The following is a 19,317-nucleotide window of genomic DNA, read 5'->3' on the forward strand; positions in this document are numbered from 1 at the left end:
ATGGCGATCATTCGGTTCCATATTCTGAGTTCGGAGTTCCAACTAACAAGTGTCAAGAAACGAACGATGAGCGAAAAGGTCAGTTCCAATTAATGTACTGTTACATCTAACTGATTATACCTCTTACCTCTTGCACCAAATTGTTACAGCAAAGAGTCCAGAAATGTACTTGAGTCTTTCTGCAAAGCCCATTTGTTCGAAACATTAATGCGAGGACGACAAAGCGTCATAGTTTATCTTTTGATTCTAGAAAACAAAAAAAAAAAAAAAAAAACAGGCTTCTCGTTTCATGAAGTTGGATTTCTTTACGCAAATATTAAGCTCAGTTAACCAAAATTTAATCCCTGGGCCGCAGAAGATACTTCATATAGCGGACTATACTTGGAAGCGCCACGTTTTCGCCATTGTAGTCTTTAACTTGAGAAATTGGGCAGTTTGGCCCTCTTGACTCACCTGTTTATTTTTACCCAGAAATCATCATTGCGGTGAGGAATATTTACGAAAAGCGTTTCTAAGAATGTAAACAGAAAAGTTAAATCCCCTCATGGTCTACGCAGAGCACGTTTCGTTCAATTGAGAAACTTTACACCTCCGGTGTAAGTTTTATTCCTCTTTTAGTTTCTCATACACAAAAATATGACTGCTACGATGCTCGTATCTTTAATTCTTCATCCAAATATCAAGCTCAGTCGACCTAAATTATGCCCGGGGGATCGGAGAGGCTGCTTCATATAGTGAGTTGTACCTTTTCTCCTTGGTAGCGTATGATAGGGGATCGAGCGAAATTTAACATTTTAGTATGTAAAGGGGTCCAGAAAATAGACTGTAAAAAGGGAAAGGTAAACAAACACATGATTAGAATTCAGGGCAATATTTTAATTACATGGCAAAGTTAGGCTGTCAGGTGTGCGCTACCGTTTCGAAAAATGTTCGTATATGATAGAGAAAGGGGTTAACTGTAGGAGGACCACCTACCCCTCCGTTCTCTTGGGAAAATACGCCATGCAGTGAAAACAAAAACCATAGCTTTAGTTCATTTCACGAGTGAGTCCAAAGTCCTTTGCATATCGTTGCTTGTCTTTTCTACTTTGCGGAAAAGCAATTGGATAAGAGGAGATTCAGGGTGTTTCCCTGAGTTTAACGAAAGTGAAAGAAAAACATCTGGGCCCGTGGTTGTGCGAAAACCAATAGGCCTTATCAAGGTTTTCGACGCCATTTTGACGGGTAGGCAAACAGGCTTGAAATTACAGTGTTTGTATGGAAATCCGATGTCAAATAATTTTCATAAAACATCGCTTCTTAAATTTCATGAATTGGAAACTTTTGGCACTAGAAAAAGGATTTTAAGAAAAAAATTGGAGGGATGTAGCTGTGACAGAAAGCTTATAGACCCTTTTCTTAAACATTCCTCACCGCAATGATGATTTCTGAGTAAAAAAAAAAAAAAAAAACGGGAGTCAAGAGGGCCAAACTGCTCAGTTTCACAAATTAAAGACTGTATTTTACGAAACGAGTTCCGCATAGACCGTGACGGTATTTAGCTTAATTATTTGGTCACAAAACACTCGTCTCAACATTTCCTCGCCGCGTTGATGATTCGATTTTTTCTGAACAAAAAATTCTTAGCAAGCCACCGTTTGGAAAATTTGTAATTTTCTACATTAGCGAACAACTGCTGCTCTTACTTTAGATATGAAAATCAAAGAAGCAAATAACTTTAAGCATAATTCTAAATACCATTCATTTACCTGTTCAAGTCATCAGAAAGCTTTGTTTAAATGATCAGGGCCCAGTTGTTCAAGGCCCAATGAATCCTGGATTAACGAGACCTTTGATTCGAGTTTAACTACCGAACAATATAGATTCTTCAAAAACATTTTTGTTCCTCGGTTTTGGCTTTGACTTTTCTTTACCATTTGCTTAAAATTAGATTTAAAAAAATTAACGAGCGAGCTGAAAGCCTCTCTTAACTTTTAATCCTGGATTTATTTAGCTTAATAGGCCTTCTCACGGTTTTCGACGCCATTTTCACGGGTAGGCAAACAGGCTTGAAATAACAGTGTTTGTATGGAAATCCGATGTCAAATAATTTTCAGAAAATATCGCTTCTGAACACGGTGAGGGTAAAAGGAGGAATGAGTTTGCGGAATGGAATGTGGAATGACGTGCGGAATGGCATAATTATGCAAAATACGAGTTGCGGAATGACACAATTATGCGAGATACGATTTATGCATAATGACTCACAGAAATACATTAAACTGAAAAAGCGCGCCTTTTTTTGGGCGCCAATTTGCAAATACAGCCTTTTTGTAACCATTTCAACCGAAGAATGCATCACAAAAACCCAAACAATGGTATCTTCGAATTCAAACTTTTTTCTTTCGATTCTCATCGCATAGCCGTTGATGCAACATAGCAGCTCGTGGACTTTTATCGTTCGCGAGTGAACACAAGATTTGTAATACATTTGCATTAAAGAGGCTTGTTTATTTACGTAACCTGGTTTCCATTCCACACGAGTCGTCCGCCATTACGGGAGATGTATACAACTCAATCGAAGGCTGGTTAAACTTGACATGTTTCAAGCTTTCACAGCGCCTCGCAGGAAAAAGACGTGAGTAAAGAACCGCCTCTGTTTATTTTTGAAACGATTTGTGTCACTTGTCGAGGATTTATCTGGTTATGACGAATGTGGTGGATCGGTCATGCTCATTTCCGTTGTTTTACGTTTTATATTAATCAATTTATCATACACAGCCAAACACACACACACACGCAAAAAATAAATAAATAAATGAAAACGAAAATAAAAATTTAACCGCAATCTATACCGCAGAACTCTTTCCCCGTATTTTGACGTGTAGATTTCGGTTTTTTATTTTCGAAGGAAGGATCTTGATGTAACAAATTTTCAACTCCAACATGTTATAAGAAACTATATCTAAGCAATTCGGGAAAGATTTCCGCACAGCCCCATACATTATTTATCCATGCACAACTGTCACACTAACCCACTTCCAAAAACGACGAGCGTGAAAACAGAGTGTGTGCCAAATGTATAGATAATTATGCATGGGGCTGTGCAGATATCTTGACGCAACTCATACTAAAAATACTGTAAGAGACTAATGTCACTTTAAGCCTCGGTAATTAATACCATACCGTAATTATTATCTCCTTTTTTTTTTTCTTTTATTTTAAAGAATCGATATAAACTTGTATTGTACTGGTTATCCCATACCATGAAGTCCCGGTTTTAAGTCCCCCTCCCCTGCTAATAAATCGCCTCGATTTTTGGGCCATCTATTTGTAAACGAAAATTTTATTCCGTGATAAACCCCTACCACTCTTCCACTTATAGGCCCATCTTTGATCTTTATATAAACACGTAACACCCCTTCCCCCCTTGCCCCTAAAAAAGCCGGTGACATTTCCTTTTTACGTATCCCCACCCGTAACCGGAATTTTACGGTATTATGGTCTGTGCCTCATTACAAGAGCCTGTGAAGTTTTCCTCTACTCACCCTATTGTTGACTTTTTTGGTTTTCCTTGTTTTATCTGATTGGTGAGTATCACAGGTCTCGCAGAGGTAAACCCATAAATGGTTGGATTGCTCAGTAGCTCAACAACAGTAACTCAAGTAGCTCTACAAAGATGTAATGTAACCACACTTACACCCCAGGGGAAGGGGGGACTCTTACATAAAACTGAAGGGACAAGCCGTCAAAAATGTTGAACAGAATGTTCTAAATTGTACCAGACTCTCTTGGCATAGGTGTGGCCCCAATGTAGTTTCCTTAAGGGTTACCAAAACAAAATATTGAAATAATCAAGCAGTTTCCTCATTGCACAGCACCAAAAAGCTTTCCTTTGAGGTTTTGAAAGCAGAGATTCAGATTTCTACCGCAATGGTTCAAAACTGCAAATTTTCAACCCCTGTCAGGGACAAGCATTTTTACATCGCCCTAAAATTGACCTCCCATTTCCCCTTGGGGTGTAGAGCAATAATAATAAACTGTTCACATGGAGTTAACGTTTGGCAACAACAACAGCAAGCAAGAGAGGATCATTCAAAAGTATGAATTCTCCATACATGTTCCGATACATACCCAGCTGTTCGCTATTGATGACTTTTTTTTAGGTCAACCATACAACCAGAGTTTTTTTGTTTTTTGTTTACGTACACATAATTTTTTAAAAATTAATTTTTATGATTCTTGATGACTGACCTAAAAATAAACCAAGGGGAATCGTCATCATTCCAATAAGTCTTGTAAGACCATTAGAGGATTAAGCCCACACATATACTTGATCCTCTCTTATGACAACCAAAACTATATCCACCATAACTTTAGCTGGTAATTCTAGTTGTCATAGCAGTTTCCATGTCCACATATAGAGCTTGTAATATGAAAACTCTACAAACAGTATCTTCATTTAAGGCTGTTTTCACGCCAAAAAATGAGTTGTTCATTACATAATTAGTTATGTTTTTTGAAAACAACTCAACAACCTTATCGTTTTCAAAGTGATGTTGTCATGTTCTTGCTTACAGTTTGTAAAATGTCAAAAAAAAAAAAAATGATTTAATGTGGGACCTTGCCAGTATAGAAAAAAGCCGAAAAACCAGTATATAATACTAACATATTCTTTAAGGCTTTGCCCCACTATAAGCTAGCATAATGTTGAAACGCCTACTGAGATACCCACTTCAAAGATCAGAATAAACAATGTTTGGGGTAACATGTTTTATACTTTGAAAATAAAATACAATGTGACTGGATTGTTCAGGCATTGTGATGGATGATAGTTGTTACAGTGGTGAAGAAGCTTTCTCCATCTTAGGAATATTTTGGGATGTTATGCGCCAATCAAATCGAAACTTCGACATCCCCCCCCCCCCCCCGCCGGGCAAACCCCGGGCATTTGACTATTTTCTGTGCCTGGGAGTGGGGAATTTGACGGGTAAGGTCTTCCCAGGGGTGGGGAATTTGACCTTGCCTGGGTGGGGTGGGAAAAATTGAACCGGAAGTGTCAGGTTTCAAATCGCTTTTTTGGGGGCGCGCCGAAGTCGCTAACAGCTATAAACACATGTTTGGACGAGATGGAAGAGTTTAAAGGAAGAGATACAGCATTACAAAAAAAGCTTACAAAAAAAGGTCTTCAAAAGTGAGAGTGCTTAAATATTAATTATTTTTATAGATTGTATATAAACGATGTAGATTTTTTTATACAATGAGTCAAGCTGCGGCTTTGTCCCGCAGTGAATAGTGAAAGAAATAAAAACTGTCGAATGAAAAACCGCCTCTTTAGCTTAAAGTGCAGAATACCCTGCCACTCGAACAGTCTACGTAGCCGGCTAACTCATTTTAACAACCTTTGCCGTGTTTCGGAGTTAGAACAGCTTACACTTGCTGATTGACATTGTCTGACTTAATAAATTCAATTTTCAATCATTAGTTTCAATGTTAAAGTTGTGGTTTTTGTAGTAACTCATGACAGGAGCCGACAACGATTGTTCTTTAGGAGGGGCATTTGACAGACAAATCCGACGATAAGGTAGGGCATTTGAACACCATTTTGGCCCGAGGGGGCGCGAATTTGAACGATCCAATCTTCAAAAGTTCAAATGCCCGGGGTTTGCCCGGGGGGGGGGGGGGGGGGATGTTGAAGTTTCGAGTTGATCGGCGCATTATCAGTATGATTTATTTGCAAGTTCTTCTCACTGTAAAGTATACACGCTGAAGGTGATTCCATCACTGATAAGTCAGAGGGACATGCACTATTCATGGTTAAAAATGGGCATGGGTGTTATTTCAACACGTTGCAACAGTTATTGCAGTTCCCCTCCCCCTACCCCTCTCTTCTCCAAAGTGGACTGAATTTCATGTTTCCTCTCTAAAACCGAGATTTTATGGATTTGGATAACCAGTACAATACAAGAAAGTAGGCTTCAAGTGACATTAGTCTCTTACAGTATTTTTAGTATGAGTTGCGTCAAGATATCTGCACAGCCCCATGCATAACTATCTATACATTTGGCACACACTCTGTTTTCACGCTCGTCGTTTTTGGAAGTGGGTTAGTGTGACAGTTGTGCATGGATAAATAATGTATGGGGCTGTGCGGAAATCTTTCCCGAATTGCTTAGATATAGTTTCTTATAACATGTTGGAGTTGAAAATTTGTTACATCAAGATCCTTCCTTCGAAAATAAAAAACCGAAATCTACACGTCAAAATACGGGGAAAGAGTTCTGCGGTATAGATTGCGGTTAAATTTTTATTTTCGTTTTCATTTATTTATTTATTTTTTGCGTGTGTGTGTGTGTTTGGCTGTGTATGATAAATTGATTAATATAAAACGTAAAACAACGGAAATGAGCATGACCGATCCACCACATTCGTCATAACCAGATAAATCCTCGACAAGTGACACAAATCGTTTCAAAAATAAACAGAGGCGGTTCTTTACTCACGTCTTTTTCCTGCGAGGCGCTGTGAAAGCTTGAAACATGTCAAGTTTAACCAGCCTTCGATTGAGTTGTATACATCTCCCGTAATGGCGGACGACTCGTGTGGAATGGAAACCAGGTTACGTAAATAAACAAGCCTCTTTAATGCAAATGTATTACAAATCTTGTGTTCACTCGCGAACGATAAAAGTCCACGAGCTGCTATGTTGCATCAACGGCTATGCGATGAGAATCGAAAGAAAAAAGTTTGAATTCGAAGATACCATTGTTTGGGTTTTTGTGATGCATTCTTCGGTTGAAATGGTTACAAAAAGGCTGTATTTGCAAATTGGCGCCCAAAAAAAGGCGCGCTTTTTCAGTTTAATGTATTTCTGTGAGTCATTATGCATAAATCGTATCTCGCATAATTATGTCATTCCGCAACTCGTATTTTGCATAATTATGCCATTCCGCACGTCATTCCACATTCCATTCCGCAAACTCATTCCTCCTTTTACCCTCACCGTTCTGAACAATTCATGAATTGGAAACTTTTGGCACTAGGAAAAGGATTTGAGGGATGTAGCTGTGACAGAAAGCATCCAGTCATCCAGTCATACATTTCTCTGTATTTTTTCCCCGCGAACTATTTTTTAGCAGCAGTTCACGGCTGGGGGGGGGGAGAGGCTCAGCTTCATATAGTGAGTTATACCTTTTCTCCTTGGTATAGTGCACGATAGGGGATTGGCGAAAAAGACTGTGAAACGTAAGGGTAAACAAACCTGATCAGGGCCCAGTTGTTCAAAGCCGGATTAAGCTAATACAGTACTGGATTAACATGAACTCTGATTCGAGTTTAATTACCAACCAATAAAGATTTATCCGATAAATTTTTATCCCTCAGTTTGGCTTAAATGGTTTTTTTTTTCTTTTTTTGCCACGAGCTTAAAATTAGATTTCAAAATCGTTTTTAACGAGCGAGATACAAAACCTCGGTTAACTTTTAATCGTAGATTATAGTTAATCAGTTTTTGAACAACTGTGCCTTGAATTCTTGGCAGAAATTGCAACGCAGAGTTGCGCTCTCAGGTGTGCTATCGGTAAACGTTGGTATTTAAAAGAGAAACGGATTAACTTGAAGGCGGACCACACAGCGCGCAGAGGAATCAGATTTAATGTAAATTAATTCTCTTAGCTTAAATTCAGTGGGAAATTGCGTTGTTAATCGAGTTTGTTGATTTAAACACATGAAAGTAATCAAACGAAGCATCATGGCATCTTATGACGCGCCTGTTGAAAGATTACCCCCAAGACAGAAGCCGCATGCATCAATGACTGCGGGCGCATTACCGTAGCTTACGGTGAGCTTACAGTAAAAATACAGAATTTACATCAAATTTGACTCTGCGCCCTGTGCGGACCATCGCCTCCCCCTTCCACCCATCTCTACATCCCGGCCCTTCGATAAAATAGGCCATGCGCTGCAATTTTGAGGAAAAATGAAAGCTCAGTTCCATGGGTGGGTCCATTAAGTCAAATCAAGTGTCTTATTACCCACTCCTCTTTTCAGAAATAATTTACAACGCTGTATAGGGGATTTTGCCAGACTGCTTGTGGTAGCTAAAATACATAGATCAGACTTTGTTGGCTCAATTTTTCGAGGATAGCAAATCTCAGATATTTACATCGTCGTATATATATATATATTTATTAAAAACTGAATCATTGTATAATGCAATTAGAGGGATTTGATTGGCTTAGCGGTCATGGTATATGAGCCATTATACCATGGCTGAGAAATGGTGGCCATTAAATTTTCTGCTGGTTATTCTTACACAGCGAAATCAGTAGGATCTAGCAATATTTCTTGATTGTTTTTAATAAAACAATTATTCCATTTGCTCTTGTTGGATATGAGATGATTATAGCCAACTCGGCGCTACGCGCCTCGTTGGCTATCTATCATCTCATATCCAACGCGCGCTCGTGTCATAATTGTTAAATATTTATATTGCAGGAGGTGCTAATCAAGAAAACGAGTCTAGAAAAACGGTTTGCAAATGCCGCCTTGGGATTTAGAGTCAAACGCAAGTGGGCATTGCAGGCATTGGCTCTGTTGGTTCTCGTAGCTCGCTTGGTTGGGCTTAGCATGTTCACTGCGTGGGATTCGGAATGTTTCTTCAGGGAATTGCATAACACGGCACTTTGTGAGAATTTTCGCCTTTTTCCCAGTCCCAAGATCTTTGAAGTTGTCTGGCTCTCCCTGTGTGCCTTAACTAACGCTTTCTTTATCTTCTATTTACGCCGTTTGTCCCACTTCCCTGGATATTGGGTGGTTTTAAAGCACATGTTATGCAAAACAGCGTACTTCTGGTTGAACCTTGCCACGATTATTTCAGTGTGCGTCTATGATGGACTGGCAATTTCACACAAGGGGCAAACGTTGAAAACAATCGCGTACGTGCTTTTTATGATTGAGGAGACTTTGGTAGTGACACTGGTACATTTCTTGAACTTTCTGCCCAAAGTCAAATCTTCGTCGAAGTTGCGGATTTACCAAGCAGCATTACTTGTCTATACACTTGAGAGTTATACCTTGGCCATTCTTGGCTCGACACAAGCTATCCACAAAGTCCTAAATGTCAGGTCAGAAAGCCCCTACACAGCTCTGATGCAACCACCTCACTCGGAATTCCAAAAAAACTTGACTTCATCCAGCGTCCAGCAGTTACAGGGAGTAAACAATGGCTACCTTACCGAAGCTCCGCCTGACGTTAAAGTTGTCGCCAGCTTGATGCTCAAGATAATCAATAATGCGCTAAGAGCTTACTTAGGGAAGTTCTTCCTTTCAAAGTTCTTTTACGAAGATATGGACATCTTGGGGGGTGGAATAAAAAGCATTTCAGAAAGCCTTGAACTTAACAGCCCCACTAACGAACCTGTGTGAATCGAGGGAAACCTTCAGGTCGTTTCTCACCGGACTCCTGATGACAAAGTGAAAAGACAGTAAATACCTTCAGATTGCACGTTGTATGATTTTGGCGGAGAGAAAACAAAATCATTAGCAGGATCAGTAGACTTGTCTTATTTGACAGACAGACTGTTAGAGAAAAGATCAGAGGTATATAACTCTGCATGCAAACTAAAGAAAATCAAGATTCTTGTGGATATGGAGCTTTTAGAGTTTAGATAACAATACTTGAACGCTGATGTCTCTAACCGTATCTCAAATATGCAAGTGAGTTATGACCATCCATACAAGAGAAGAGAACAAAAAAAAAAAAAAAAGAAGAAGAAGAAAGATATGTTATTTGCTCGCTCGTTTAGACCAGCTGTTCTAATCATATTCAAAGAGTATCCATAAGCAACGACTTGCTCTCTAGGGAAACTTAAATCTCAGCTAAACTGAAACGGCTGGTATGCTAATGCAGTCAATTACGCCCTTAATAGTCAATGATTTCTACACATGGAAATTTTTTTTTACTGTTCTACTTTTATTTGGCTTTGAGTTCCAACTGTTACCAAGCCATTATTTTTATGCTAACTCAAGGTCGCTATGTTGTTTCCTTCTATTATTGAATTATCTTTACCTGGTTGCTTTTCAGAAAGCATTGTTATAGTTTTCCACTTTTGCCTTTGTATATATTTATATGACGCCCATTACATCTTCTGCATTAAAATGGTGTAACTTCCATTGACCTGGAGCCTTGCTCTGTCAGTTCTGTGGCTCCCACCATTTATTGTGATTTTGTAATCTAAAAGTTATTTCTGTTTAACTTTTTCATATAAGTGTAAATATTTAATGTTATCGTATTTTTATATAGATTAATAGCGCGATTATTAATAAGTTCATCGCCTCAGAAACGTGCGCATTACAATGGCTACTTAGAGAACCAGACCTTGCAGCATTATTATAGTTGCCCTGGCTAACACAAGCTTTTCAGAGTACGTTTTTATGAACAGAAAAACCTACGCAATCTATTTCTTGTACATGAAAGTTCTAAATATAATTTTACCTTACCTTCAAGACCACCAATGTTTATTCAAACCTGGAACAACGTAATACTTAAGTTAACTAGAAATAGCTCACGCACTCAATTTCTTGTCGACTTTTATATTTTAAATAGCAGTAATTTTCTAAAGTTTTATTAGTCTATTTTAGATTTCTTATACTGCTTTGAATCTCATATAACTGAATTCCAAAACGTGCTTTTGAAGGATCTAATAACCTGTAATTAACTGTTACTTTGGTTTTTGCATTTGACTCTATATCTATTGAAGGAAAATTATTGAATATTATCATTTTATTGAATGTTATCATTTAATTGAATGATATGGCCAAAATCAACAAACTTCAGAAACTATCTCCCGTGTTCCTTTGTGTTTTCAGTGTTATGTAAAATAATCTTTAGGGGGGGAGAATTTTTCTTAGTATTTTTAACTATTTCAGTGATGGTTTGCATGTGACGTCATGGCGGCCATATTGGTGTACAGGAACAATAAGATTTTTCTCCTCTGGCAGTTAATTCCATTTTAATGCAAACAATGTGAGCAAATTTTCTTTTGTTTTGTACACCAACATGGTGGCAATGCAAACCACTAATTGTCTTCTTACGAGCGAAATCTATCTCGCCAATTTAAACCATCATACAGAAAAAATGTTGACTCATGAGGCAGCGGTGAGCTAACTTTCCACTCTTTCTTTTGATCATTCGGCTCCATGCGAGATTCGTGATTCAGTTGGGGCTGCAATCGGCCAACATCGTTGAATTTTCCTGTAAAACTGATGTTAGCTAATTAAAATGCCGAATATAAAGTACTTAAAGCAATTATCGGTGGTTGGAAACGAAATTCCATGCATTTCATTTAACATTTAACTTTAAAAGGTAAGTGTATTGCTGATGTTCGAAATTATTTATCCTCTAAAATCGGTCATTTATATTTTTGGCTCATAAGATCTTTTACAGATCCTGCGTTCTGCGGCTTCGGCGACGCGAGACTCGAAGTTTGAGCAAAAAATTTTATACTGGGCCAACACGGCGTAACTTGGCGAAAGAGACTGTAAACCAGAGATAATTTGCCTAAATTGGCAAATGAGGTCTCTTGAGCCTCGAATAGTATTCGAGTCTCAAGAGACATTGTCTCTAATACCCTGAGGTGTTACAAGTGTACCAACGTTGCGCGCAGCCTAGATCGGTGGTTATTTTGACAGTGAAAATATCGCAAGAAAATGTCAAACATGCGTTTATTCATTGACACGATGTGCATCCGTCTACCCAAACGATCCCACAATGCTTTACTTGTACCAGTTTTCTCACAGTTTCTGGACTGGGAATTCCAGTCTTCGATAGCTAAAGAAATTATCGTATCATGTTACCAAATTTCGATGAAAACAGCGTCCATCACAGAAACAACCTTCCAAACCCTGACGGAGGCGACGGCATTTTTAAGCTGGATCACCGCGTTGGGCCCTCGCATTTTGCCGCGAAAATGCCGCAAAAATGTTTCTAGAAGTCTCGATTTTACAGCGCCTATCAATAACATGCGAACTCTGAAGTTTAAAATTCAACCAACCGTTTCACTGTTTTTCACTTTCGTCAATCGTTGCAGCGGACCTCTAGGAAAACAAAAAAGCGTTGGCTCAAAGGGGTCAAAAGGTTATGTTCGTGTGCTGTCATTGGCGGTTTTCGATCCGCTTTGTTGGTTTCTCTAGTTTTTGCGGACAGCAGTAAAACACCTCGCACCTTATAGCTTGGACCGGACCGGACAATTTTGTTTTACGCCCACTCCAATTAAGATGGCGGACACTGACCGTGACAGGCTGGTTACTAATAAAATAGTACTCCGATTTACCTAAACAGCAATCCGATCAATCTAATTTAGCTTAGGTAGCTAGCAGGTATCTTTTATATTTGGGGTTCGGATATCTCCCATCCCCCTCCCCCCATCGGTAGTCTGGTGGTAAGATTTCCTCCTATCAATCCGACGAACCAGGTTCGACTCTTCTTTAGGTCATCTCTTTCTCTAACCACACAAGTGAATGTATGTACTTTTGAGAATGTATTTCAGTCAACATACATTTTCAGATTAAGTGACCGTTAAATTTTTTACAACTATATAAAGTGGAACCTCCATTTAACGAACCTCTATTTAACGAAGTCCTCGATATAACGAACGATATTCTTTGTCCCGGCCAAAGCTACAGTGAAATGTATGGAATAGAACCTCGATATAAAGAACATAATCCGGAAGCCCAAACTGTAAAATCTCCCTCGATATAACGAATTCATGTAAACACGCGCAGAAGATAAACGCTGAACAGATCAACAGTCAACAAAAAAGAGTGAGAATTTCTGCGTTGCCTCTCGGCAATGATGGGCACGTTTTTGGGGATAAAAGCCAAAAGACAGAGGCAGTCTACATTGAAAGAATTCTTTCATTAAACATAAACTGCTGCTGGTTTCTATTTTCTAGCATCTACGGTTTTGTTATGCACAGCACACAGCTCGCGTATTGAGAAACAGAAGAAACTCTTGATTGATATCGTTATGTTTGGACTGAAAATGCTATTGGCAAAGGTACAGAAATTTAAGCAAAAACATTAAATCTTTAAAATCCGGAAATGTTGGGTAGTGCAACATAACAACTCTGCATAGAGCCCGTTTCCCTGTTTACATAGTCAATTTTCTGTGTAACCTCTATGCTGCAACATTTTTCAATTCCGGCTACTCTGAAAGTGTGGTTTTTTGTAAAAAAAAAAAAACTGCGTGTCAGCTCAAATGTGAAAATTATTACTACTGAAAGCCACTTTGCTTGATGAATTGCATCTCAAAACGCGGCACTTCTGGGTGACGAAAATTTCATTGAATGGCATGACAGAAGTCCGCCTGTGTTACAAATCAATCATTAACTATGACCTCGATATAACGAACATTTTGGTCGTTTCCCCTCAAGTTCGTTGTATCGACGTTTTCGATATAACAAACCCTCGATTTAACGAACAAATTTGGCCGGTCCCCAGCGTCTTCGTTAAATCGAGGTTCAACTGTATATTATTATAATAGTGATAAGGGGTCTGGAACCGATATTAAGAGAAACAATCTTAACAATGAATCTATAAAAAAAGCTACAGCTCAGTTTACAGCTCATTTGATAGAATGTTGGTTAAATCATTTTTAATGTGAAATCTGTTTGAAAAGTATTAAAGAAAATAATCTAATTCGTTACCTCTGAAGGTATTAGCCACAAAGTCAATGTCCATTGGCTAGATTTAGCAGCAAAATTTGATATTTCTAAACGTAGGATCAGTTCCTCAAATTTCCACTGTAGCTGAAACACGATATTGTGGGTAGAAATCTAAAAAGAGAGAATGGAGTTACCCGATCGCTTTTGCAGATATTTCACAAAGCAGTGGCCAATCGAGCTTCAAAACTGGTTTCTCCAGGGAAGGGACTGGGGCGGGTCTTAATTTCCGTGCAAAATGCAAATTAAGAATTTTGTTGTCAGATGTAAGTAAGAATCAGGGTCCCAAGGGGGAGGTGGGGTCCCCGGAGCCTTGGATTTTTTTCCTGTGGAGCCCAGAGCCCGATCATTTATCCGCTTGGAGCCCTGATCATTTCTAGCTGTGGAGCCCGGAGCCCTGGAAGTTTTGCTGTGGAGCCCGGAGCCCAAATATTAAAATCCAATCATTTTTAGTACCCAGTCCTCATTGCTTTTGTTTGCTGACTGCTAGTAAATGGAATCTAGAGAGGAGAAAGTGCAACAGATAATAGAATCATGGATTCCTTTTGTCATTTGTCTAGTGTGCAACGCAATTATCGCATTCTGATTGTGTTTCTTTGTTTTCTGAAGTCAAGTTGGTTACCCGCGTATTTAATTTCAAGTTTTTTTTAAATAAAATGAATCAGAAAAAATCTAAATAAATCAGTTTTTTTCAATCCAAACACTTACCCAGACTCTCAGACTGGATTAAAGCGTCAGCTACATATTGCACTCCTTGATTTTCAAATTATGTTTGAAACGTACAGGTTTAAGAGTTGCAAACTTGCTCTTAAGAAAATATAACCTTCCGCAGGCAAAGGGCATCTTTATCACCACATAGTTGTATGTAGGACGAATGGACACGTGACCATTATTTTCCCGCCATTAATCAGATTAATTACGTTTTCGGTTTACCCTTGTAAAGAAAGACAAAAGAAAGATGGATATACGTTGAATTTTAAATTCCGTTTATTCCCTGATTTCATTTTGAGTGAAAATTGGGACTACAGTCATACTGGTCAACAGTGGAGCCCGGAGCTGCTATGGAGCCCTGGAGCCCCAATTTTTATTGGCCCAGAGCCCTGGAACCCTAAACCCCTTTGGGACCCTAAAGAATGAGTAATATTCAGTAGTTAGCCAGAAATGAACATAAAGTTTTATTTTGCCATTGTGCCCTGTAGAGTTGTGCACTGCAAACTCCCGAAAAGTGTTCGGGTCCGAGAAACATTGTTCAAACCCCTTTCTTATTGATCTTTGTTCCAGGTTAGTTTTTCGTCAAATCCAACCTCGCGTGTTTCTCCATTTTGTAAAGTTTTCAACGTTTTAGCTTTCAAAATTGGTCAAAATCGAATTCTGACAAGGTACATTGTGCCCGTAAATAGTTATTCGGGCCCGAAATGAATCCGGGACCTTTGAGAAACGCACGCCAGAATCGTTTCATCTCCCAACCATTTCCCGCCCGACCCAAGAGGCCCAAAAATGAAGACAAATGCACTTTAATTTTGAAACCGTTATTATGGATATGTCTTACTGCAACGATCTACGACTTTCAATGTGGTAGTTAATGACTTTCCTCACACACTACACTTAGGCTGTTTTAAATTCTGACGAGCCTAATTATTTTGTATACGTTATAATATTTAGTTTTTCGCGCACCAAATAAATTTTAGACCAATTTAGGCAGTACGTCTTTGTTGTATGCAATATGCTAAACACAAGCCCACTATATGAGTTGTTTCATTGTTTAAGTGAAACGTAGGGCCGGACACAGCGGGGGATTTCAAAATAATTATGTCTGAATTGGGTTTTTTTTTTCAGTGATCATTTTACAGGACTTTCTAACTAATTAGACAAATAAGACAATGTTGTAAACGATTTTCTGCATGACGCAAGCAACCCGTGCAATAAAAGTCGCATAAAACAGTCGTCAGTCGTCACTTTTTAAAGTTATAAATGAAAAGTGTTACGTTTTTTGGCCACTCTTCGACGCTTAGTTGTGCTTTGAGCGAGCAGTCGACTTGTGTCACTTCCGTCGGTCTAAATCGAATATATTGGAAAATAATTGGAAAGAACATTTTAAAAGTCTAAAAAAAAAAGGTACAGATGTTACAAACCGTTATTAGTATGCACATAAATTAAACACACTGACATGATCCATGGGATCTCATTGTTTAATTGTGATATTATTCAGTAGCTGTGGTCAATAAAAACGTCCTTCTAAAAAATCCCTCACATATGCAGATTTTTAAGCACACAAACTGAATCCTACTGAGTGCAAGAACGAAAAACAAAAGTTTCAAAGTAATATTTTGTCGCAACTGCTTATTTTACAGTGTCCTCTCTTTCTCTTTCTCGCCGTTGGAGAACGGCGGACAAATATGGCAGCTGCACTCTTAATGGAAGAAAGTAAACAGAAATTTGACATTTTATTTTTGTTATAGTTATTGGTATACTCCACCACCATTTCTCGGCATGGTTATTCATTACTGACGAGGAACGTAAACTAAAAGAGTGCTTAATATAAATGAGTCTCCCGGGAAAGGCATTGAAAAAGCCAATCAAAACAACTTCCGTTTCATGATACAGGTGTGTAACACATTAAACCTTGGGGCGGAGCATATCTAACCTGAGAACTAAATTCAGTTGAAGGCATTATCAACGTGTTTTCTCTCAGAAGAAGAGGAAATTAGCGAGTTTCGTAATTCTGCTTTAAGAGTTCTCCAGTAGATGATAGCCTTGCGTCTTTCTGAGATTTCAATCGTTTCAAAGTAAATGGTGGATTGCTCATGGACCCTCGGTTTACTTCCAGAGATATGCTTGTCGTTCAACAGCCAAAAGATCACGAGATTCAAACGCGCAAAATTTAGCAGCGTTAGAACGGTTCTGTCAAAAATTATCAGCGAGCATTGATAAAATACGGCTAACTGGTGAGTTTTTATCGAATGGCTGTAAGAATATATGTGGATGGGTAGCTTATTATCCAGATTTACTGAGGACTTTAAAATTCAACTTTCTATTCACAGTTTGATTATTTTATGCCACCGAAGACCAGCGAACAGGAGAGAAGGCAACGATGAACATTGCATGGATACTGATAGTGACGGTACGTAAGTACATGAACTAAGTAAAAGTAAAACCGACTCATTGATGGGACAACACAGCTCTGTTGTAGGTTTACTGTGGCGTATGAGGTGCTTTACTTGTGAGTCAGTTAGAAATGCATTATAATTTTAAAATTGTTAAAACATCTTCTCTTTTGCTTAACGGCAATTAAAATGTTATTCTGAGTTACAAAACATGTTAAAATGAGGCCAGCTAGAATAATTTATTTTTCGAAAATCAACTACTGGGTGTACACTTCTGGTACTAAAATATTTAGCTTAAAAATATAAGTCTTATTAACTCACGTAAGCGCCGGATTTTTTTAAACCATTTCAGTTGATATTGTTTGCCGCCTAAAATTTTTTTTGGGCGACCAGTGCCCGTGCCCGGCGAGCACTAGTCTGCACATGGTATTTTGTTGGTGCACAAGCAAATATCCGAGCACCGTGCCCAGGATCGGGTAATACCTCCAAGTATACAGTAAAAAAAAATGGCTGGCCCTAAATTGACGAACAAGAAAAAGATTGCTTCTTGAACACCAAGGAGTCTGAACAACCTCCTTTTCATTTCCCGAGCAAAGGGCGCCTAGTCTGAATAGGACTTAAGTCGATGCGTCACACGGTGTACAACAATGACGCATCTTACATGGCCGTCCAGAAAATATAATGTAAGGAGCTTTAGCAACAACGACGGCGACGACAACGACAATAGGTTTAATGAGAAAAAACAATCGCTCTGCACGTGCGTTTTACATTTTGATACATTTCTTTACCGTCCCCCGCAAAACAACAACGAGAAATGACCAAATTCTAGGTTTTTTGGAGAACGTGAGCACACGACGGTGAAGATTGAACGCCACTCCTGTCGATTTGCCGGGTTCCTGGATAGTTCGCCGTTTCTGTAGATCTAGAAGTTGAGCGAGTTGTAATAATCGCGAAGTAGCACAAATGAAATAAAGTTATATTTTCAGGCGACGTTTTCGTTGCCGTCGCCGTCGTCGCTGCCTAAGTTCCCTTTTTGTCAATATTTCCATCATCCTCCGTTCCTCTGGACAAAAAGTCAACAAACAACAAACAAGTGAGAAATAACAATTCAACTGGAAGTAAGCAACGTTATCACTGAAGAAATAAATAGGTCCACAGGAGCTGTTGCACTGTGGTGAAATAAAAAAAATTGGGATAGAAATTAATACAAAAACCAAGCTTTCACGTTGGACTTGTTCGAGTCCATAAAGTGAAGACAAATATGGTTTAATTTTAAAACAGTTATTCTGGATATATCCGCCGCTACGTCTCCAATGTGCCGGTAATGACTTTACTCACACACTACACTTGTGCTACAAACGTTTTTGCAAACGTTAATCTCTTTAGTTTTTCACAAGCCGGATGTTTATGCCATATGCTAAAAATAATCCCACTAGACGAATTGTTTCATTGTGTAAATGAAACGTACATCCGAAGACAGCGAGGGATTTCAAAACAATTATCTACCCGTAATGGAGTCAGCTTTTTATTTTTCGGTGATCATGCATGTTACTGGACTTTGTAAGAAACTTTCAACGGTGACATCTTTTGACCATCCACAAATGCCCTGCAGTGAGCTTAGCATCGCTAGATACATAAAATGTCCTGTACCGTAGGACTTTAAGATCATATCGGCTTTCAGGCCGATTTAGATGTAACAACTTTGTTGTAAGTGACATGCTTAAAGACAAGCCTACCATTCAAATTGTTTTGTGTAAATTAAAACTAAAACTTGTCGCGCAGGACGTACAGAATGTCGTACGAGTTTGAAAAACACGTTTTAAAAATCGTACGACAGTCGCAGGTGTAGACAATGTTGAATGGCGAGAATTGTAATCGATTTTCTGCATGACGCAAGTAGCCCGGCCGTGCAGTAAAAAGTCGCATAAGATAGTCGTCAATTGTACCTTCTAAATCATTCTTTTAAATTAAAAATGAAAAGTGTGACGTTTTTCGGCCCTTGGATTTTTGCAAGTACTTTAGATTTGCCACACTTCGACGCTCAGTTACTTTCGTCGGTCTAAATCGAATATACTTAGAAAATAATATCAAAAAAAAAAAAACATTTTGAAAGTCTAGAAAATACAGATACAGGTGTTACAAAACGTTATTAATAATTTTGCCCATGGCTATATTAAGTATGCACATAAACTAAACCGACTGACATGATCTAGGGGATCTCCTTGTTTAATTGTGATATTATTACTCTGTAGCTGCAGTCAGTAATTACGTCCTTCTATCGAAGCCTTCACCAGCAGATATTTAAGCACAGCACTCCAAATGAACCACGAATAAAAGCTTCAAAGTAAGATTTTGTCGCCACTGATTGCAAAGAATATCAAAAAATAATTTTGTTATAGCTTCTGGTTTACTCCACTAACCAACCGATCAGTTGATATTCTCATTTCTCATGCCAAATCATCCCTGTACTATGAGCACTGAGGGCAACATAAACTAAATGAGTGCTCAATGCA

The 19,317-nt window shown here is 38.7% G+C and overlaps 2 protein-coding genes across 2 annotated transcripts in view; both read left to right on the forward strand.

Annotated features, from left to right (window-relative positions):
* On the forward strand, positions 1–10,822 carry LOC146483295 (uncharacterized). Its single transcript, XM_085106034.1, has 2 exons — positions 1–78; positions 8,476–10,822. Exons 1-2 carry the CDS (start codon positions 1–3, stop codon positions 9,403–9,405), a joined length of 1,008 nt encoding a protein of 335 aa, XP_084962160.1. The 3' UTR covers positions 9,406–10,822.
* A 5,924-nt stretch (positions 10,823–16,746) lies between these two features.
* Positions 16,747–19,317, forward strand: part of LOC146483296 (uncharacterized) — a 32,334-nt gene continuing 29,763 nt past the window's right edge. The window contains exon 1 of the mRNA XM_085106035.1: positions 16,747–16,821. Coding sequence (XP_084962161.1) covers positions 16,792–16,821 — 30 coding nt within the window. The 5' untranslated portion in view covers positions 16,747–16,791. The remainder of the gene's footprint in view (positions 16,822–19,317) is intronic.

The sequence above is a fragment of the Pavona decussata genome, unplaced genomic scaffold (genome assembly GCF_977016875.1).
Source record: "Pavona decussata unplaced genomic scaffold, jaPavDecu1.1 SCAFFOLD_39, whole genome shotgun sequence".
Taxonomy (NCBI): Eukaryota; Metazoa; Cnidaria; class Anthozoa; order Scleractinia; family Agariciidae; genus Pavona; species Pavona decussata.